Genomic DNA, 23,386 nt, shown 5'->3' on the forward strand with positions numbered 1-23,386 from the left:
ATATTTTAAAAAAAAGTTTAATAAAGAAATGGTTCTTTTCACAGTCAGCACTGGTTATCCACTGCCTTCTGTTCGCACAACTTTAACTCATGGGTTCTGTGCTGCGAGGTCCTCAGTCGTCTACTAGACAAAAACGGGATCAGGATATAAATAACTTTTTCACCAGTTTCTTAAAAAACTTTGACTCCCAAAATATTGGTGCCAGCTCTTCAGAAAGTTTTAGTACACAAAGGTCGGGAGGTGTCCTATTTCAATTTTTTTTTTTCTTTACAATTCATGGTGGAGATGATTAGCTAGCAGATGAATTTTTCTTGGACCTTATTTCTACCTTCCGCATGATGAGCTGCTTAGTTCCCATGGAAGAAAAGGCAGTACAAACAACCATACTAATCGCTAGGGTTCAGAAAGTTGGCCTTTTACAATCTCAAGCTACTGTGTATCCAGGAAATCCTGCCAGACAGTCACTGTTTGCAAATGGTTGGGAAATGTGATCATTTGCCATGAAAAACAGATGAAAAGCAGGATCTGGTTAAAAGACCAAGTCTTTGCCCAAACAAAACCTTTCCAAAATAAAGAAATAATGTCTGGTAGCTGACAGTTGACCTCAGCTGAGGAAGGGTGACAGTTCTGCATTAGTCCTCTCTGTACTTAATTTGAGAATTTTAAAATGAGGTCAAAATTTCAAATAAAATCTAGCTGAACATAAGGAACTCCTGTCAATTCTGACACTGTAGCAATATTCTGACTAAATGTAGTCTATCTGAAAGGAAATCCGTCTTTTCAAAATTTAAGCACAAATGTGGGCAAGCAAGACGTCCCTTAAACTGAGAATAATCTATGAAAATACCAGACATTTAATGATGTAGGTGCATCTCACCAATTTTCAATGGGGTGCGCTGTTCAATTAGAAGTACAAGTGCACACTTTTATAAGGATTACTGGTACAAGTATGAGAAGTTGTGCACATTTCAAAGGAATATACTGCGCCATATTTAATAGTAATAATGCTGTGATATTGAAGCAGCACATATTAGCTACTTTATTAGTAGACGCAGGTCATAAGCTTATTCATTTAGTAATGCAAAGGAGAGTGACTGATGATGTAATATTTAGCCTACGCATTAAACCTGGCTAACAAATGTAATTTCGGGGTGGGGGAAAGACAAAGAGGCTTGCTATCCTCTGAAAAGGTGTTGACTATGTTTTTAATATTAGAATGATGTACCGTAGTTATGAAAGATACTGACATTGATTGAAAAAAAACATTAAAGGCAGCATCACAGAATGCTGTAAAGTTTCCTTATAAACCATGTAAAATCTGGTATCCAAAATCTGATCTTTAAAATCTAGTAAGAATGAAGTATTTTAGACCAGCTTCTTGCTTGGAAAACATTCTCCCTATCTTTCAATTGGACTTCTTATTAAATAAACGTGGAATTATTTCACATAACCATAGAATATCCTGCGTTAGAAGGGGCGCCCACGAGGATTGTCAAGCCCAACTCCTAACTCCACACAGGGCAACCTAAAAGTTAAACCAGATACTGGGAGTCACCCAAACCCTTCTTGGGCAACAGGCTTGGGGCCATGACCACTTCCCTGGGGAGCTCGTTCCAGTGTTTGACTACCCTCTCAGTGAAAAGCTTTTTCCTAGTATCCAATCTGAACTTCCCCTGACACAGCTTTATGCCACCCTCTTGCATCCTACCAGCAGATACCAGGGAGAAGAGATCAGCACCTCCCTCTCTGCTACCGCCATGAGGAAGCTGTAGACAGCAATGAGGTCACTCCTCAGCCTCCTCTCCTCCAAGCTGCACAAACCTAGTACGTTAGCTGCTCCTCATAAGTCACATCCTCTACTCCTTTCACAACCTTTGTTGCCCTCCTTTACAATTTCACATTGTAAATATTTTTGATAGATTGTATTTTATTGAGTTCAAAGCCTTAAAATCCTTCATGGCCTTAAAAAAAAAAACAGGCAAAGAATTTCTAATACACGAATTCAATGAAACAGTAAATGAAAATGAACCCTTGACTAAAAATAAACTACGAGGAGGCAAAAGAAACTTTGTGAGAATTCAAATTAAGATATGACCTGCAAGGAACTCTGTCATCTCAATGAAGAATTGTGATGTCTCATTGGCATACTGAGTTCAGAGGAGAGGAATACAGCAGTCCTATTTAAAAATTTATCAGGTAAAATTTAACCATACGTTGGCACTTTCAGAATTTACAATAATGAGAGTAATCAGATTATTGACTGAGAGGTAAGAGCAATCATCCTGTATTTTTGTTTTCGGTTCAGTTTCTATCATCCAAAACAAAATCATAGCCTTTTTCTTTGGGTACAACAGAATTGTGACCCAAGATATACACCAGATATGTGCCGCGAAAGCCACAACTACAACACTGATGAAGTCAGAGGGTACTGGCATTACTGTCCTTGACAGAGATAGCTTTGTGTAGCCATCTTTGATCTTGCATATAATGAAGCTAGGGGCAGGGAACAAAATGGAGCTATTGCCTTGTCTCATCAACCAGCTTCTGCATCAGGGGTCATACTAGACCAAGAGGAGTGGGAGGTCACTTCAATGTCTGTCTGCTTATCAGCCCCTTATCTCCCATTAGTAAAGCCAGCAGCAGGAGAAGAGCAGCTCTCTGCTACTACAAGGGAAAGAACTGAGAAACAGTCAAAACAAGAGGCAGAGAATAAGTAACTTGAGGGGCAGCCTGCGAGGCCAACTGAACCACCAAAAAAGGAAGGTAAAATTCTTTTCTACACTTTCCTTTTAAAATCTGCTCTCGTCTCACTCATCTACTGGATTCAGCCAACTGTACATGCTTTATTTTTTACTCTCCAACATCACAGTATCTTCCACTACCAGGGATGTTATTGTGCTGTTATTTCCATTGAGTTCAGTGTCAGTACTTAGGCTAATTCCTGTTAGACAGACTGCATCATATAATACAATCATATGTACTGATTTGTTGACATAAAGCATATAATTAAAAACAGACAAGCACAAGAAAGAAACTAGAATTGCTGGTTTGTTTGTTGTTTTTTTTTTTTCTCATGGCAACTAGTTGCTTTCTGCTGCCACAAACTCATGATCCGGGGCAGGCATGAAGCCATCAATCTTCCCTAGACCTTCCAGACTCTAAGACATGAAGGTCAATAAATGACCTGAGACAAATAACACCTTAGTATTTCCATATGATTATCATTCCCCTCAAGCTTTTCTGTATGCTCTCTGGAAACACTGCAACAATACTAAAAGTATTACCATTCTAGACTCAAACAGACAAAACCCCACAGTATTACACTCCAAGTCATTTCTTACAGACATCTTCAAAAACAGACAAGAGCACGTTTTTCTACCAAATCCAACCATATGGAGAAAAAAACCAAAACAGACTTTTGTTCTCATTCAATGTGAAATGAGCGTTACACGTAACAGCTTCTGCTGGGAGCCCCTAGACTTAAACATTCTGCAAACCCCTAGACTTAATAAACATTCTGCAAGTTACCCAGTTACATAACTTGGCTTTGAAAGACTCAGATTAAAAATAAAGCACTATTTTGAGTCTGTAATTTACAAGGCAGTTTTTGTCACCCACAATTAAATGTTATCTTAAATTAGGAATTTGTTGCCTTACTGTGCCCACAAATCAGCCAGCCAGATTATGAATTCCTTTTTTATTTTACTGGAGACATATTCGGAACCTCAAAGCTGGAAGAAAACTACAGATCCAATCATTGTTTCACAGACAATCTCTCATAACTAAAAAAAGGACTGACCAGATCAGGAAAGTTTACAAAGCTATCCATACGACTGGCACAGCTCACTAAAGGGCATGACAGAAACTCCAATGAGAAGATAGTATTTCTGTCTTCAGAACAAATTCAGTAGCATGCAGTAAGTAAGGTATGAAAACACATGAAAGGAGATGAAGTCAAGCACTTAGATGTTTATTAACTGAGCTTTTCATCCTGTGTAGTAAGTGAGTTAACAAGCCAGGGAAATAATATGCAAGAGCATAACTAAAGACAGCTTTAGCTGTCAAAATAAAGGTTGCACAGGGAAATAAAAACTGGACCTAATAAAGCAGCAGGAAGTTTCATAGAAAAAAAAAAAACAAACAGGTTAATAGGACTGGTTATTATAAACATGAATGACAAAGGAAGGGGAGGGAAAAGATGGCTGGAGAAGTCATAATTGTTCAGGCACTAAATTGCTTGCAAGCTATACACATACTTCATGTCCCCCTGATATTTTTTTTCACATAGAATGCATTTCTGGCTTATATTTCGAAAGAAGTGACTTGCTCACCATCCAGTTTGTAAAAAAGGCTTAAAAGGCCAGCAAGCATCTTCACACTGTAATCACCTGAAGATCAGTAAGAGTTATTCACTACACCTTGCAGCAAGGAAGATTAAACTTCCATGAGTTCTGCATGGCCATGACAACAAAACTCCTTTACTGCTGTATTTCACTGCAGGCAAGCTCAACAGGCAATTTAACAAACCTACATATGGTTTGCATTGTGTATTTCTTCTTTAATATTCATGAAAGCAAAACTCTGCCCTGTAAAAAACAAATTGTCTTAGTATTAAACCAAATCAGTAAGCTTTTTATCTTTATTTTGAAATACCTGTATTTGAATGCCTTACACTGAGGCAATCTTGCCATGACTTTAAGAGAATTCAGTAAAAGGGAAGAGCTCGCAGGATTTATGGAGGTCTAGCATAGATGATCTGGCAGGCCAACACTCTTGCATATCCCATCTGGAATTACACTATCAAAGGAAGACTCATTCAAAGGACTCAAAGGAATGAGTCATTAGTAAACTATCATCTCTCAGCAGTTAACTTTTTTTTTTTAATAAAGCTCTGCTTTATGTAAAATTTCTTGTATCAATTAAGATTCTAAAGACTGGCAAAGCTTTGTCTTGAAGACCCTAATGTAAAACACCAAAAGCAGCCTTTGCAACTTTGCTTTTTGGTAAAACAGACGGACGCTGATGTACTAGAACATTTCCCTTCTGCCAGGATCTAAAACACTATCTGAAAAGGCAAGCTGCAACACTGACATGCACAATGTCAGGACAAATGTCATGTCTGTATCAGGTGGAATTTTTGCAGTGATACACTTTCCGTATGGCTCCAAGAGGAATTTTAGTTAAGACTTTTTTTTCTTCCCTGCTGTTCCTAGTACAGTCATAAAGAAAAAAAATAGTACTTCAAAACAGCTAAATTTAATTATTATGAGAAAAATTGTGTGCTGCAATCAAAAGCCTAAAAGCAATTTTGGAGTTTGGGATCAAGATGCCCAAGTGAGTTGAGCTGGTACCAGTCAAGCAGGCTGTTAGCAGTTAAAAGCTATCAAATATATTAGAATTCTTTTGTGCAATGAAACTGCAAAGGCTGTGAACCAAGTGGCACCACTCCTCATTTGGATATAAATCTACAGTTTTCTCCCAGCACTACCCCAAAGGCAGAGACTTCAGCAACAGAGCATCAGATTAATTTCTGACTAAGTCCTGCACTTTGCAAGTGCTCTTTAAATACAGTCAACATAATCTTTCCACAGAGTATTTTATTTATCTGCAGAAGTGAAAACCGAACTTCACATTTTTTCAATACAGTTAATTCACCACAGTTTTTCGGGAGTTCATCGCATACCTGTCAGAAGGTGAAAGCATGAGGATAACAGGATTTTTTTAACCTGACTTTTCTTTTCCTTCGGATTTATTCCTGTTAGATTCCTAAGCTTCCTTCTACTGGTATGGGTATTAAAACATGAAGGCTTAATCTTTAAGTTTTAACAATGCTTACGTAAAGGGATTAATTTTTCACCAACATACAATGCAACAGTAAAGAATAAAGAATAGTAACAAAGGTACCAGAGCTGAGGACCAGGTTATGCACAGCAAGGTAAGTACAAGATTAGTCCCATTGATATGCCAAAGTATCAACAACTCATCACTTCATTATTGCTTGGGACTGCATATATTTAAAACCATCAACCTACTGCAGTGGTCACTGTGGTATGTGATTTTTGATACTCCCCTTTCAGCATGCTGTCACTCTGCTTTCTAAAGGTACAAAGTGTCCATGGGTACTTCCAGCACACAGGAAAGCCAGAACAACTGATCTGTATGCAAATCTAGGAAGAATTTGCCTTTAGGATTAATCATTTCTACAGCAAAAAGAGCCATGCCTAGTACCATGATTATTAATACGCAGGATTTTTTTTCAGTCTACTAAAATTAATTGGAACATTTTATCCATTAATCATGTAATTCCATTTCAAAAAAATCTCAAACTCATACAGGCCAGAAAGAACTTTAAATTCAATTTTCCCCATTTGGTGTTTTCTCTTGCTTTGAAAAAGCACTTTGTTATAGTCAGAATCTGCACCAGCCGTAGTGCAGCAGTAGTACTGAACATTGTGACAGCTAACACAGCTCACAAAGGTGCACACACTGGATGTTTTCAAATACATGCTGCTGTGCTGAAGCTGCTTTAATTTGAGGTTTTCATATGTCTAGGAGTTTTTTTGGTTTTGCTTTTTAACAAGCTCATCTTAAATTGTTGTTCACATGAGGGTCAGATAACATGAGGAAAACAGTAAAACTGTAACATCCCATCAGCGTGTAACAACGAGTAGCTTCCAGTTTGCTTTATACCTTTATAAATAAAATTGTAAGTAATAGCATGCATTTCTTTTTCTGTCTTCTTTACAGCTTCCTGTTTTTTTTCTAAAAAAATGAATCAGACATTTGTTTCTCCAAGATAAAAAAAGACTACTGAAAATATTGTTTTAGTAGAGGCCATCCTGACAGAAAAAGGAAATGTTCACGAGACAATATCCTCAGCAAAAGGCATGCTTTTAGTAAAGCAAACCAGACAGTACTCCAAAACTACTCAAATAAACGTATGTCTGTATCTACAGGAAAAGTAGCACTGAATAGAAACTGACAGTGCTCCTGTGTCTTAATTGCATCCCCATTTGCTCAAGATGCAAGCTTATGCATGATTCTGTGTCACCTTTGAATTTATAATTCTCTGTTACAAGAAAGATGTGTGATAATTGCTAAAAAACAGTATGTCAAAACCTCAAAATGTAACAGATGTTTTGAGAAGTATTTGACTATAAATATACTGCACCAAATATTGGAATCAATTACAATGCCTAAGTTTTGGCAATTATTTGACAACAAAATCAACACAAGAGCCTCCATGATAATCTAGTAGGTCTCTTAAATCTGAGGCATTTTTTAAAAAGCAGACCATCAGACATGAATAGAATTACTCCTTTTATCTAGCACAACCCCAGATCATGCAAGAGTTGCTTTCAGGAATGTGTAGCACTGAAACCACTTCTAGTGCCATAGACTGTTCGTACACTTCCATGCTGCAAGACAAAACAGTGCCCTGCCACAGCAGCATCAAACTTCATCCAAATGTCCCGCATCGTGGCAAGTCTGCTTCTGTCAAATAACTCACAAGAGATGGTAGAACTAGCTCTTGATATAATCAAACAGAATTTAAGGAATTAAAGTCAGATCATCCCTCTGTCCTCAGAGCAAGTCTACCATGGAAAGAAAACAAACATAATAATGTGAATAATTCAATCACTGCAGACAACTGCTTAAAATAATGTTTCTCCATAGATTGGGGTGAGTATTGGCATGGTTAATGCCAAGAGCTATCTTCTTATTTACAATTTATGGACTTGAATCGCAAAGTTATTTGTGAAGTTACCGTATATTGAATTACAGTAGACAGATATAGAGGCCTACAAATATATATTCCTACTGTAATATTCTCATTACACACAAACAATAACACTCTGCACACTATAAAAAGGCAAGATATTAAAACAAGATTTCTGCCTATCAGAGAAGTTTCTGAAACTGTCTTAACAGGAAGAGCAGGGTCAAAAAACCTTAAGTTTTAGAGAAACGTAAAGCAGATTATGTGAAGGAGTTACCTCTAATAGAAGGGACTGGACAAGATTCCTACTGCATCCTATGCTTCTACAAAATAGTCACTGTAAACTCGAAGTTACATTAAGTAGTCTCATGGCAAAAAAAATTTGGCAAAACTGTTGAAGTGTCAATAACTCAGATTTCCCATTCTCAAGAACATATCTGGGTGGCATCTCCCATACCACAGCATGTCAGCCTTTTGTTAAGGAATCAACAGACTGGAACAGAGAATACAAATTCTCTAGGAGCACTCCTGATTTTCACATCATCTCTCTACTTGGTGAGAGAACCAAAATGCAATCACAGTCACCAGCCAAATGGCAAACCGTTCTGCTCAGAGTGCAAAAGGGAACAAAATCCTGTAACTGGGTCCCTAGGGTTCTCCATACTTATTCAGGTTCTGCTTGAAGTATGGGTCCTATAATCCTTTGTGAGTAAGGACACAAGAGAAGAACAAACCCATCAATTCTAAGTGTAAAGTTCTGGGACTCTCTTTTCCCTTTAGGAAGACAAGAGATGGAATTCTTTCCATTGAAAGACATATTCCCACGGACTTTTAGGCTGCAAGCACAAACTGCAACATACTAGAAGAGTCCTGACACACACTCCACTGCCACCAGCAGCTCAGGTACCTGCACAAGCAATGCACTCTGTCATTCTGGGACTCCTGCACAGCAGATGCAGGCAGTCAGACTGCCTGGTCTGACCAGCCCTTTGTTAGAGAGAGAAAAACACGTAGCTGAATATTTACGCTGCAGCCACAAGTGCCTCTCCAACAGGACTGCAGCTGAATGGGTGTTGCGATCTCCAGCTACCACCTTGCACAGCAGCCATCCCCAGTCACGTCACTGTCACAGATAAATCCCTGCCAGGCAACCAAGCACATGTTTCAAATCTTATGTTTCACACCTTTATGAAACAAGGAGGTCTGGGTCCTCTGCTTCTGGATTCAATCTTGAAAATGCTTAAATAATTACTTCCTACTCACAAGAGTAATCTATCTCAGGTATGGATTTGTGAGATCAAACTTTTCATTTGCAAAAAAGAAAAACAGTGTAACAATCACCAATTTCATTTTGCAAAGCATCTTTTCCAAAAGAGGAAATTATCTTATTACATGTTTTAAGTCAGTTTTTTTAGATTGTAGAGGTGATAGACTTTTTTTTTAAACATATCAAAACAGCTAAGCTTCTGCCTTTCCATTACATTAACTTGTTCTTTTCTGATGACTTACAAACAGTCATAGAAGAACAAGCCCAACAGCATTCTGAAACAAGAAGAAAGCCCTCTGAAACTGTCTTTAAAATAAATAAATAATTATAAACAAACCACCAAACACTGAAGTGAACTATTACTTAAAAATTAAAATATTTGTCCAATTATGTGTGGCTGAGTGTGACACTGAAAAAAATGACCTGTCGCCTAATGTCTCAGAATTCCCAGAGAACCTCATTTTCCCTCTCCAGATATAAATTAAAAGCAAGACAAAAAGAACAATATCAAGTGTTCCCAAGCATGGAAAGACATACAGAATGTTGACTGGGTGACCTTCAGCTGAGGCTCCACTACAGCTGATCACATACACAATCTTTGTACCAACTATTGTCTACAGAGGCCTTTACAAAGCTGTCAGAGTAACTTTGATACTGAACTTTTTATATTATTAATCTATTTTTGGAGGGACCTTAGGGCAAAACATTTAATTTTTTAATTAAAGAAATCTAAACGGAACATAAAGTAAGTCACATGAAATCAGTAACTCCAGAAATTTTCATAGAAAGATGCCTTTTTTTTTAATTGCAATTATACCCCTCTTTTTTTCTTTTAATATGATGACTGATTCATCATTTTCTGCTTTCAAGTTTGGCAGAAGTTAAAAAGGATGCCTTTTTAATGCTGGGAATTTCATAAATCTCAAAACAGGATTTTTCCTATCTTTGACAAGACACCTTTACTGACTACCCTCAGTGCTGAATCTTTAGCAAAACCTTAATTTCTCTAAAAAAATCAATCATTTAATGTTCCACTTTCAATAAATTTTAAATAGTCTCACTAGAAATCTTTTTACTTTAGTTATTCAATTTCACATTGTCCATTCTCTTGCAGTGGCATTGATTCTCCACTGCCATAAAGTCTTTCAATAGCAGATAAAAATTAAACATAAAACATGAATAAAGAAGCACAACCCTCTGCCACCTCTAAGAAAAACTAGTTTTGTCTAAAATTATAGTCTACCATTTGGGTGATATCAGGGCTGAGAGACAGTGATGACATTTCTGAGAAGATCATCCCACGACTGGAAAAATCTTCACTAAAGGAATTGCTATCAAAAATTAGATTAGGTATACCCTCTGCAGTATGAAAGGATGGTGAGAATCACTGGCATCACTACACCCCTCATGCTAGCAGGGCTGCCACATCAGTCAGAGGAGTTGCAGATTGCATATACACACATTTATTCAACACGAAAATCTGGCCCCCAGTTTTCACATTAACTTCACATCATATCAAATCCTCATTTTTGACATGTGCCTGTGCAATTAAGCCATATACATTTCCAAAAAAATATTTTTCCTAGCATCTCAAGGCAGAAGCAGTTACACTTCTGTTTAAACACGTACAGTAGCATGAGTAAAATGACAAACATGAGTAGGAAAATGTAGTGTCAAAACCAAATGTGGAATTAAAAAAAACCTTTTGTGAAAGACTCCCACACTAAATTCTGCTCTTGTAAGCTCAAAAATGTTGACCTTTTACTCCATTCCCCACAAAGCTGTACAATGATGACCACACAGTGCAGGCTGTACTCATTTACTGATGCAAGGCCTGCTTTGTTTGAGTCCCCAGATATCTAACCTAGGTGAATAATGGCATTGGCAAGAGCCTGCAGAGAAGTGTATCCACACAATGTAACTTCCTATGTATCTCTAACAGAAATCATACAGAAAGGATGTTAAGATTAGAAAAGCTACTTGTGTCCAAACTGTCCAACTAAGCAGACAACCCAAAGCCTTTCTCAAGCGATAATTACTTTTATTCCTGAAGCTTTTTAAAATACCATATTTTGAGAAAATTCTGAAAACAACATACACATTTGCACCTTAATGTGTACAAAACACGACTTAGGCAAACAAATGACACAAAAGAGCTTGTTTTTTTTCTTCTTTCTTCCTTTTTGAAAAAGGAGACTCCAAACCCACATCCCCCAAATGATTTATCAGGTAAAGAGACCTCTACCTTTATCAGGTCAAGAGAGAAAATGTGGCCTGTAAATCTAACAAACTCCAGTTGGGCAAGCTGTCCTCCTCTTACATCTGTGAAGTCTGAAAAATTCTGTTCTACCTCCAAATGTGCTGCTGTAGTTTGCACAAACTAGAGTTAGTTTTTACAAACAAGACCAGAGGAGAAGGATATTAAAGAGCAATCTGCAGTCCCCTCTAGGGATTTTGAACTCCTGCTGCTGGTAGAATGGTCAAGAATCACCACTGACTGCACGACAATATTCTGGTCGTTGAAGTCTGAGCTGCCCTATGGAAACACAAGCTTCAGATCCACTTAGAATGGTAACACTGCAAAAGGATGTAAGCTTACATTGTGAGAAACAACTTCTACAGAGCAAAAATTTAGTGTTTATTCCTGTATGTTATCTGCTTCAATACACAGGAATTTTTCATGGACAAGAACAGATGCTGATCGGTTCTTAATGTATATGCCCTACATCATCAACATCACTATAGATACTTCTGAGTTTCATGCTAGTGCCTCAATCTTTAACATGCTATTTCACAAGCTACTAGAAAGTGGGAAAACATATTCTTCTAGTTTTACATACCACAAATGAAGGCACAGAGATTACGTGATTTCCTAAGTCACACTCTGCTGCACAACAGGAACCGCACTGCTGTTTCCTTAAACCTAGGTCAGCTTCCAAATGACTTGTACTTCCTTCTTCTCTGATGCTGCTGTATTTTTGCTTCACAGTGAAGGCGAAGCCTAAGAAAACACCGTAATCAAGAAGTTTTGAGAACTTCTTTAAAAAAAAAAAAAAAAAACAAACAAAAAAAAAAACAAAAACCAGCCAACAGAATTTAAGTCTGCCAGTGGCCTTTAAGAATCTCACATAAACAAAAGTCTCACAGTTCAGAGACAATTTTTTATTTCAGAAACACAATAAACTCTAAGACAGCCTTTAAGAATTTCTTAACAGAAGACTGTTACTTCATTTTATGATGCTTATGTAATTGCTCACCAATCAGTCATTGAAAAATAGGAACATGGAACATTTAATAGAACCTCCAACAGTAGGTAGACTAGGAAAATTGATCACAGATAGAAAAAAAGGATTCCTTGTGGTACAGGGAAAGATTTAAACATACCATGGAAGTGTCCTTCTATTCACAAACCTGAAAGACTGTCAGAATATTGAACCCAAGGAAGGATTAGGGAGAGATAATACTCAATGATTAAAAAGGAGTATTCTGACCAAGAAAACAGGGCCCAGCAGATGTTGCATAGGGTATGGGCAGACAAACAAGTCACTGCAGGAAAAGCTGTGTCTGGACTTGCAGCTCTACTACTGCTGCATTTACACTGTAACTGCCTACTTGCACGCTATTAGCCATGAGGAAATGCAAGATAGTCAGCTCCTCTTTCACACCTCCCCTGATGTTGTAGTAATTTGTAGTGACAGTCTAAGCAATTATTTCAGTTTAAACACAACACATTCTGTTCCATTCTCTAAGCAAGCCTGTATCTGTCTCTTCAGCATAGCTTCAGTCACATCTGCCTTAAAAGTAGTCATAGGTAGGAAATACTGCAGTACAGTGCAATGTTCCCAAGTATTACATTCCTGAAGAGTTCATACAACAGTCACAGGTATTAGTATTCATGCTAGGTCTGGACTTTGATTTAGTCAATGTAAAAAAAAAAATCCCCAAACTAAAAAAAACAAACACCTCCACCCAAAATCAGGCCCACCCCTCTCCCTCTCTAAAATGAAAGGGGAAAAATATCACAAGTCTGTATGTTGAAATTCAGCCCACATGACATTTCCTTTGGATTTAATTGCTTCCATACAATTTGCATCTGCTAGTCACGCTAGGCCCCAGAGCACTAAATACGCCGTTACAAAGAAGCTCTTGTCCTGTAATAACCTCATTAATCAAAGAGATGGAATTATGGGTAAAACCAATTTTCAACTTCATCCAAAGCATCCAAACAGGAAACAAGTCAAAGACTAACCTCCGACTCTTACAACATGATTTGAAGGAGCAAACAGCAAAAAACTAGAAAGGTCAGACTTTACGAATTCTACGTTTTCGAACCTGTTCAGAGTTGAACACATTCATCAACTTAGGAAGCAGACAGCTCTGCGTACTGTCATCTCTTTACCAGCTATGGAGTAAAGCTGGCCAGGCAGACCATCTTTTAGATGTTGACTATAGCAGCTCACAAAAATTATAAGAAGAAACCTACTGCTTATTTTAATTTCTTTGAGCAACTCAAACCATTAGTAAAGCCAATACCCTTTCAGATGGTTCCAGAAAAATGTTTTCATGGTAGCATTCTTAATTAACACCTGTATCTATACTATACACACCTTTCCAAAATATGCTAAATGACATTCTTTTCTAGTGCTTAATGCGTAAAGAAATTTTATTTTCAGCTCACATCATGAGATGGATGCATGACAGTTGTCATACACTCTGCACAAACACTCCTGGACTTTGGGTTTAACACTAACACAAATTTGATTAAACTAATGAAATTCTCTGCATGTACATTATACATTTATTGGCTTAAAAGTGCATGAGTCCAATATATCCAATTTTATATCAACACAATAGTGTGTATAGCAGGGTTGCTCATCGATTTCCTTAAATCATTTAGAAGTACATACCCCTAGATTTAGTGCAACTTCTGTGTCTACACAGCCCTTTACAATAAGTTTCTTAAATATTTCCTCAAAGGAAACCCTTCTTGGTAACTCTTCTAGGGTCAGTGTAGTCTTGCTTAAAGCTTTCTTCAGTAACACTTTACAGCTATGTCAAAAACATAGCTTATATCCTAACTCAGAAAACCCAACAAGAGAGGGAACTGGATCACACCCTGTAAATCGAACGTGTCCTTAAAGCAATTTTACTGCAGATCTGCTTTCGTCCTCAGATTTTATTAGGCACCACATTTGAAGCACCATATTAACCACCGATTTCCACTACGCACCACAGGTGACAAAATTTTAGATTCTGAGAAGTTAGTCTATTAACCATGAGAAAACACCATCTTGGACCAGAAGATGAATAATTATTATCTTTCATCGGCAATTCTGTAGCCATTCCTACTACCAAATTCGGGGGGGGGAGGGAAGTAGCTCATAGATCCTTGGTGGTTTTTTTAAGTTTTTAAGAGGGATTCCAACATCAATGTAGAAATCAGCCTGATTTTTCTTTTCAACTGTGCTTTATAAATTTATATCAAAATAAGTTATTTGTCTATCCAGGTCAAAATTTCCTCCAGCGAATCAGTCCGATTTTAAAGTAATCTATTCCAAGTATTTAGAATTGCCAATGGGAAAAAAAAAACACTTTAATTTCCACAAAATTAAATAAACATATGAATAACTTCTTTTCACTTCACTGTAAATTCTAAGCTTAACTTTATTTCTCAATGTTTTAGTTCCATATACCCATTTGCATTGACAGAAGCACAAAGAAATTAAATCACTACAGTCAAACTTTTTTTTTTTTTCTTGTGGGGACCATTGCAGGTCTGGCTTTAGTTCAATTCACTACTTCTAATGCAGCACTGAATATGAAAGGTAATCTATTAAACCATTCAAAACAACAAAAGAAATAAAAGTAAATAAATAAATAAATAAATAAATCCACATTGGTACTGTCATACTGATGTACTTAAGAGCTAATGCTATAGAATTTTACTAGGCAGAATATGTGCTCTGTTTAAATGTACTTGGAAAAAACCCACATCTAAAATACAAAATTAGCAAACATCCTCAAAAATAAAAAAAATCACTCTGGACTTTTAAGCGATCACATGAACCTCATTGTTTGCTCTGTCTGAACATTCCTATCAAGCTACATGTTTATATCAAGCTGAATAAATCATGAGAATTTACTCATTATTTAGTGGAACATATTGATAAGAAAACATTGTTATAAATCAAAAGGGTGCATAAAACCAACCAGGAAACAACATTTCCTTCATGTAATATTAAAAAAAGTTTTTAAATTTGTATGCAGATTACTATGACATAATTACTGTTATAGTTTGTCAGTGTTTATTATTTAATATGTTTGCCAAGTACAGCAATTAAATTAAGCTCATACAGATTTATCTGAAATATGATTGCATTCCGAATTCAGTATTAATGCAAGTTTTGACTGGAGTCATAGGTATGCAATTCTAATGAAGCAAAACAACCTACAAAGTACGTAACAGCAAGAATATGGACTAGCGTCTATGACTTTTATTAGTATGTCCCAATAATAACTTCCAGTATCAACAGTTCTCTAATAAAACTTATTAAATGCTCTTGTGATTAATGATTCTATTGTTTCTACTGTGCTTTAAAATATTTACACACCCAATTTTGGCAGTATGTACAAATTTATCTATATAACTCTCCCTTACCAGAAATTCGGCAATATTTTGTACTGAAATAAAGCAGTTATTCCTGAACAACATATAAGGTCAATTACTGAAATTCTTATTCCATCCTCAGTTGGGCAAGAATCCTATCAAGGCCTAATATCTGCAATAAACTAACTAGCAAACTGAAATAACTTTCTTGAGACATGACTTTGGAATTCCATTGTTTTTCTTGCTTGTACGTAGTACCAGAGATCATTAAATCAAGAGGCTATAACAATTTGTTTCCAAGCATAAAATTATTTTTCCTATTTTTGTATGTCATGTATTTCGTATTTTCATTTGTAGGAATTAAATGACCTAACTGCACATGTCTGAAGAGCTCACATGCTGACCCTCTCTCCTATTTGATTACACTGCAGGTCCCTTAGACAAAGAACAACCACTCAAGTTTTGCCAAAGTGAGATCTGACCCAATCTCAGAACCTAGAGGCTGAAATTACGCTATAGATCACAATCCCAGGAAGCAGGAAGATAACAACCAATTCTCGTTTGCACAGAAGTTAAGGAAATTCTCTGTATTTACAATATCATATTAAAACAGCATTTGAAATACAGACTCCAGTTAAAAAAGCAATGAGGTAGACCTCAATGCCAATCACAGCTTGCAAATTTAGTTTTGATGTATACATTCCAATCTCAGAACTTCCTAAGCACCTCTAAAATTAGTTAGAAAGGTGAGCTATAGTTGAATTTTCACCAATTAAACTTTGGTACTCTGTCACAGCTTTCCTGTCTGTTAGGAACACTTTAAAATAGTAGACACATGCATTAATTCAGACAAAAGTAATTAGTAGTAATATATCTTGACACTGTCTTGCACATTATAACTTATTTTTAACAAAGGGACACTGGCAAGAGGAGCAGTTCAGGCACTAAGTCCCACATGAACAACTCCTCACTGGAGATGGGGAACAAAACAAATCCCTTTTAAGTGTGGATTAAATGCTCAAAAAAGCCATATGCTTTTGTAAGCGTCTCTTTCTAATGCATGACAAAAAAAAACCAGCAAGGCTGCGTGGCCTCTTGCTTTGCACCATTTTTCTACAAGGACCAAAGAAAGCTGCCTTGATGAAAGCCCCACCTTACAGGGCATGCATCACATCCACGAGTAATTGTGGTCATAACTATGGAACAAACTGCAAAAGTGTCGTACAAAGGTGTTAGTGCTTTCCACATTTTTATCAGAACTTAGCAGAGTAACTGTCTCATGCATTGTCCATCTCCTCCCCCATTTCTAGTCATGTAACTACATTCCTGAAGCGGAAAATTCTATTATGAATACCATACAGCACCAAGCACAATATAAAAAAAATAACAATCTCTACAGAATTAACACAAATAGCTTTCAGGGAAAGGCTGTACTTGGAAATTATCTGAGCACTTCAACTGTCTTAATACTACTGTTTTGCCATTTTCAGAAAAAAACTGTTTTCATAGTATTAACATTACTTTTCTTCCCCTGTTGTCCTGCTGAACATGCTCAGTAATATAAAGCTGATCATGTGTTAAATCAAGCTTCTTCACCAACAGAAACCAGTAGGAGAAAATCCGAATATGTCAAGTAAATAAAATATTGAAAGTAATTAGCCTTCTTTCCCTTCAAGCAGGATGGCAACTATGTCCTGGTATGGCAAATGTTCACTGTAACATTTTAAAAAACACACTGTGACAAAGATAATAGCAGCAACATTTTCACAAATCTGTTCAGTGCAAACACCGTACTCCCTATATTCTGTTTACCTTCTGGAATGAAATCAGAGTCTGGCCAAGAAGCACTGTACACACACTGAGAAAACATTAAAACCTCAGTCTTCATTTGAAATATGAGGCTGTACCACTTAAAAACAGATTGGTGGAAAGTAATACTTGAAAAATTCTTTTCACAGAATATGTGTACACAGCTCAGCATGCAGATTTGATATGCAACTGATATTCCCACTTACCAACATAAGAGCTATGCAAGACAATTTGCCTGTCTTTCCAGAAACCCTTTTATCAGAAATAAATCACGCTTATATTTTTTTCCACACATGCACACACAGAAAAATGCTTTAGATAACATTGCCATAAGCGTGTGTTCATTAGTCTGTTTTCCACCCCCCACTTCTGTGGTTTGGTATTTAATTACAGGGTGGAGTGGTCCCCAGGCTACTTATGTTTCTTCCAGTCACAGCCAGAAAATTTCTGCAGGAACTGACATGCAGGAGTGCGACTGCTTCAAGTTGAGCTGGTTCCCGGTCAACAAGGTTAGCTCACTGTTCATTGAAAGTCCCATCACTACTTTTGTTTAATGATTTCTGAAAATACGTTTAAATACAACAAATTATATTCTAAACTTCAACAGGTAATAGAGGCTTTAACAGGACCTAATCTGGTGATTTGCTCTTAATTTGCTTCCTAATTTTCTTTTGCTAATGACTATAAACAAATCTTTATCATTAAACTGGAAAGAGATGGCAATTTTTTTTTGACAGACAGGCCCTGAATATAGAAAAGTGTGGCCTTGTATGCCTGGTTTAACCAAATAGGATTTTCAAGCACATCATCTGAGTTGAACCCTGCATATTATTGCACACAGTTTTAAATGCTGCCTTCCATAACAATCTTAAATTTCTGCAGAAAATTCTATTCTCACCTGAAAAACACTACACAGCTTGCAAAATATTGTAATTCATATGTGATCATTTTATAGCTAACCATTACTCCCAAAAGCATTGAGATATTATGAAATACATTACAGGTATAGAGAAATACATTATTCCAATTAATTTTTATAGAAATAAGAAAAGTTCTGTTAGATAAATAAAACTGGGGAAACAAAACAAAGACTAACTCAGGTAGCAAATCACATGCACAAAGAAAACTGTATTTTATGTAAGAAAAGGATGTTGTTAATCAGAATACTACTGTTGACAGGATTTGGAAAAAATGAAAGACCCTTTGGGGTTTTATCCATTTTTTTTTTTTGGTAAAGGACTTGCATTTCGGCCTAAGCAACAAGAATCTATCAGCTTGGAAAACTCTGTCTCTATGTCAGAAATGGGTGACAGGAAGGTGAAACCACATGAGTTTATTTTGACATTAGTCAAAAGCCAAATGGCAGACAAAGATTATGTTGTGTAATTTTTAGCCAGAGGTATCTGAAAACGCCTGCTAGCCAAGCCCTAGCAAGAATTTATATAAAATATTTCTTTACAAATGATCTGTTACAGTCCTCCGATCAGTCAGCTGCTTCTTCTCTGCCCTGTTCTATTGAGAAAAATATACGCAAATTGCAGAGCATAAAGATCTTCTCATTCAGGTGATAAAACAGATTAATAAAAAAATCCTAAGTTTGGATCCTGTACCTGTCCACATGGTATTATAAACCAGGTACAGTAACATACAGAATGGCAGAAAAAAATAAAACATAATTTTGTGCTTTGCTAGTAACTCAGAGTGTGACAAGAGGCAAAAATCTAAACTCTGTGCAGAGCAATTCAAAGACTGGGCTCTTGAGTAATCCTTTAGAGATTGCAAAGCCACAAGGCAAAGAAATCATTACAGAATCATGTAAATTATGCATTTATTCATTTTTCCAAACATCTTTCTCCTGAGCCCTACCACACATTGTCTATTTGCTATTTATTATGGCTGAATATATACACACAGGGTTGAAGGTGAACCCAAGATACTATTCTTCTGACCAAGAAAGCTCTAGTGAACGATTAAATTGCCTCCTGTAGCCCTGGCAGTTTAACTCCCTCAACATCCTTAGTTAGATGCTTCATCAGTAAATGCTTTATTTCATTACTAAACTTTTTGATGCTGCGTATTTACCATGTTAATACAGTGCCACTTAATCTGCAATGAATTTGGAGCAGAGATAGAGAGTCTACCAAAATAAGGCACTCTCACCTCGACACATATTACTACTATTTTCGGGCCTATTAAACTGCTTTGAATCTAATTCCAAATGTCACCAATAAAACACTTTGGCCGATATTTCTGGCCAGAAGGGTTAGGCAGTTATGTTACCCCTCTTCTCAAAATCTGTCACTAAAATAAGGAAGCCTCTTCCCGTGTCCCTAAAGATATGGATGCTATAAATATAATGCACACCACTTGTCCTGCAGCAGTGCATTCCATTAGTGAGAAGCCGCCCAGGATACGAACGCGGCGGTTCCCCAGTTCACGCCTGGAGCCGGGGGTGCGGGTTATGCAGTTCCCCCCTCCACAGCCTGTTTTACCTCCGGCAGGTCACAGACACACCGTGTCCTGTTCCCACGTTCTGGAAAACTCCCTGGAACAACGGCTCTTAAGTTCATTCTCAAAAAATTAGTTTCTGAATCTCGGACGTGTGGCCCAGCAGAAATACGGAGCCGATAGTTTGGAGGCCGGGCTTCTCCGCCCGGCTCTGGAAGCGGCCCTCCCGCGGCTCGCTCCGCTTCCTCTTCCCTGCGGGGAGCGGGGAAGAGTTTCCTCGCCGGGCTCTCGCATCCACCTCAGGCTTGGAAAGCCTCGCCGGCCCCCGCTTCACGCCGCTGCCCCCCGTCCCCCGGGAGCCCCCGCCGCCCTCACCTCACGCCGCTCTCACCTCACGCCGGTGACCCCCATCAGGCACCTCCCGCCGCCCTCATCTCACTCCGGTGCCCCCCGTCACCCGGGGACCCTCCACCGACCTCCTCCGCCATCCTCACCTCACGCCTGTGCCCCCCGTCACCCGGGAAGCCCCCGCCGTCCTCACCTCACGGCACTGTCCCTCATCAGACAGCTCCCGCCTTCCTCACCTTACGCCGCTGGCCCCCGTCCCCCGGGTACCCTCCGCCGACCCCCCCCCGCCGCCCTCACCTCATGCTGCTGCCCCCCATCAGGCGACTCCCGCCTTCCTCACCTCACGGCGATGCCCCCCATCCCACGGCGGCCCCCCCTCACCTGACGCCGCTGCCCCCCCGGCCCAGGCGCCTCTCGCCGCCTCACGGCGCAGCTCGCGTCCGGCCAGCGAGGGCGACCTCACACCACCCACCCCCCCCACACACACACACACACCCCGCGGTGGCCCCGACTGGCCGCCTTCAGACGTGGACGACAACCCTCCCCCGGTGCGGACTGGGCCCCAGCAACCTCCCTCTGGCCCGGGACCCCGCGCCCGTCCCGAGCGCGGGAGCGCCATCCGCCCTCCCTGCCCGCCGCCCCACTCACTTGAGGAAGTACCGCTGTCCCATGGGCGTGAGCGCCATCTCCCAGCCGGGCGGCAGCGGCAGCTCGTCCGTCACGTCGTAGGAGCGCTGGCGGAGGTGCGCGTGCTGCGGCGCCGGGCCCGAGCCCAGCAGCGAGGCAGGCGAGGAGTGGGAGCGGACGTGCTGGGCGGCGGCGGGCCGGGGCGGCGGGCCGCCCGAGTCCGTGCTGGACTGCCGCGAGTGCGAGCCCGAATCGGGCTCCTTGAAGAAGGACTCGGGCAGGATCTTCTTCCTCCAGGAGCTGGGCTTAGGGTTCATCACCGCGTTGAAAAGCGCCTCCAGCTCCGTGTCCAGGTCCTGCGTGACGTGGATCACCTGCTGCCCCGGCGGCGGGGCGGCGGGAGCGGGGTTCATTTTTACACCCGGCGGCGGGTCGTCACCCCCCGGCCGCTTCAGGCCGCCGCCGCCGCGGACGTGCTCTTCGGAGCCGGGCGGGCTCTGCCGGAGCGGGCGGGCGGCGCGGGGACTGCCTCTGCGCCCGCCCCAGCAGTGTCGGCGTCCCGGGCGGCCGGTGGAGGGGCGAGCGGGTGGGTCAGCCCCCGGGCAGCGCGGCGCCCTCCCCCGGGCCGGGCAGCGGCGGGGCGAGGGCCGCGCCGGCTCCTCCCTCCCGCCCGTCGGCCCGGCCCCAGCCCCCGCCCCGCCCCGCCCGCAGTTATGCAACCGCCGCCGAAACTTTGGGTGCTCGGAAGCGCTGTGGGGCGGCGGTGGCAGCCCCGCCGGCTGAGGGGCCCTCGGGGCGGTGGGGCCGCGGGCTGGGCCGGGTCCGCCGGGGCGTCCCTCAGAGCCGGCCGCGATCGGGGCCGGGGCGTCCCTCAGAGCCGGCCGCGATCGGGGCCGGGGCGTCCCTCAGAGCCGGCCGCGATCGGGGCCGGGGCGTCCCTCAGAGCCGGCCGCGATCGGGACCGAGGCGTCCTTCAGAGCCCGCCGCGATCGGGGTCCGTCCCTGGGAGCCGGCCGGGGTCTGTCCACACATCCCTCCCGCCCCGCACGAAGCCGGCGGAGGCGGGGGGAAGGCGGCTCCGGGTGACCGCGGCGGCCCCGCTCTCCGCCGGCCCGGAGCCCCCTGCTGCCCGGGGAGCGGGAGCGGCCTCTCGGCGGGAGCGGCCGGCCCAGCCCGGCCGTCGCCCGGGGCCCGCGGCAGCGGAGCAGCGGCATCTCCCTGTCTGTCATCAAAGAGCCCGTTCAGTGCTCAAGGAACCTCAGGGCGCTTTCTCTCCTGGTGCACCTGAATTTCTGTCGAGCGAATTAGCTTTGCTTTAGAACCACTTGTCAGGAAGTTCGTGGGTGACACAAATTTCTGGAAGCAAAAGGATGCTTAAATTAGTTTACATACAAGCATCATAGCATAATTTCGTGATGCTGTGGCAGTGGGGAGAAAAGGAAGGAAGCGTTCATAGTGAAACGGACTGCAACTACTTTGATGTAGCTTACGTAAGGTTTATCCCTTTGACAGGTACAAATTCAGAGCAGAGTTGCATCATAAATCTTCCCAACTCATTATCTGTACGTAGGTTGTATTTCAAATACAGCTGTGATACTTTGTGGGCCTACCCTGATCGCCTGTTCACAGTCACTTGTTCTCTAGTCTATACTGGAAGCCAGAGATGTCATCAAAATACATTCCGGAGGCTTTCCATAAAGTAAGTGTAATACATACTTTTTTTTTTTTTGATCTCGTCTCATTTTTTGGTGCACTCGGAACAGCTTTTGAATGGTAATGTGACCAGAATCTGTTTAAATTCAGTAGCTGCATCGATAAAGGATAATGTTGTTCACTCTCCAATGTTGTTTTTTACAACAGGAAGCATACAGCGTTTTATGACCACACACATATAGGCATCACACATTGGCTATACAAACACACAACTTTATTTTAGTAATGCATTTCTTCATTTTATTTCTGCATTTTGGACAGACTCCAGACTGTGCTGATTGATAAGAACACATCCTCCTCAGTAATCAGAATCTACATTAGAAAAGTCTGAGGTAAGTAATTTTTTTCTGAACTTATTTCTTAGTTATTTTTTAATAAGCAGCATGAACTATTCTGAACTTCACTTGCTTCTGAACTTCCAGCTTAGAACCTGGATCTGACTCTTGAACAATCTTTGTCCCTTGGTCAGTGTTACATTTAATACTGGTAATGCAGATTCTGAGATTCACAGTTTAAGCCTGTACGCGAACTCTGGATTAGGATCAGCTAGCTCTATGGAACAGATCTTGCTTGTGCATTTCCTGATTTCCTTGCTTCAACAAATATTCCCTGTCATTTATTTTTCCTTACATTTCCTGTTCATGTTTCCATTGGCTAGGCAGATCTCCTTGGCTTTGTTGGGTTTTTTTTGTTGCCACATCTGCTATGTTTCTGGTCAGGAAACCCAGTACTCCTGAGACTTGTTTATGCTTCCCTTCCCTAAGAATTTTCCATGCTATCTTTTATACCATTCTTCTGCTGTTTCCTTACTGGATCACTTGCTAGCATTTTTACTAGCTCAGACAGC

At 40.6% G+C, this 23,386-nt stretch overlaps 1 protein-coding gene across 1 annotated transcript in view; it reads right to left on the reverse strand.

Moving 5' to 3' along the window:
- WWTR1 (WW domain containing transcription regulator 1) overlaps positions 1-21,463 on the reverse strand; it is a 74,504-nt gene extending 53,041 nt beyond the window's left edge. The window contains exon 1 of the mRNA XM_054205984.1: positions 20,848-21,463. Coding sequence (XP_054061959.1) covers positions 20,848-21,239 — 392 coding nt within the window. The 5' untranslated portion in view covers positions 21,240-21,463. The remainder of the gene's footprint in view (positions 1-20,847) is intronic.
- Positions 21,464-23,386: the final 1,923 nt, after the last annotated feature.

Source organism: Rissa tridactyla, chromosome 6, assembly GCF_028500815.1.
Source record: "Rissa tridactyla isolate bRisTri1 chromosome 6, bRisTri1.patW.cur.20221130, whole genome shotgun sequence".
Lineage (NCBI taxonomy): Eukaryota > Metazoa > Chordata > Aves > Charadriiformes > Laridae > Rissa > Rissa tridactyla.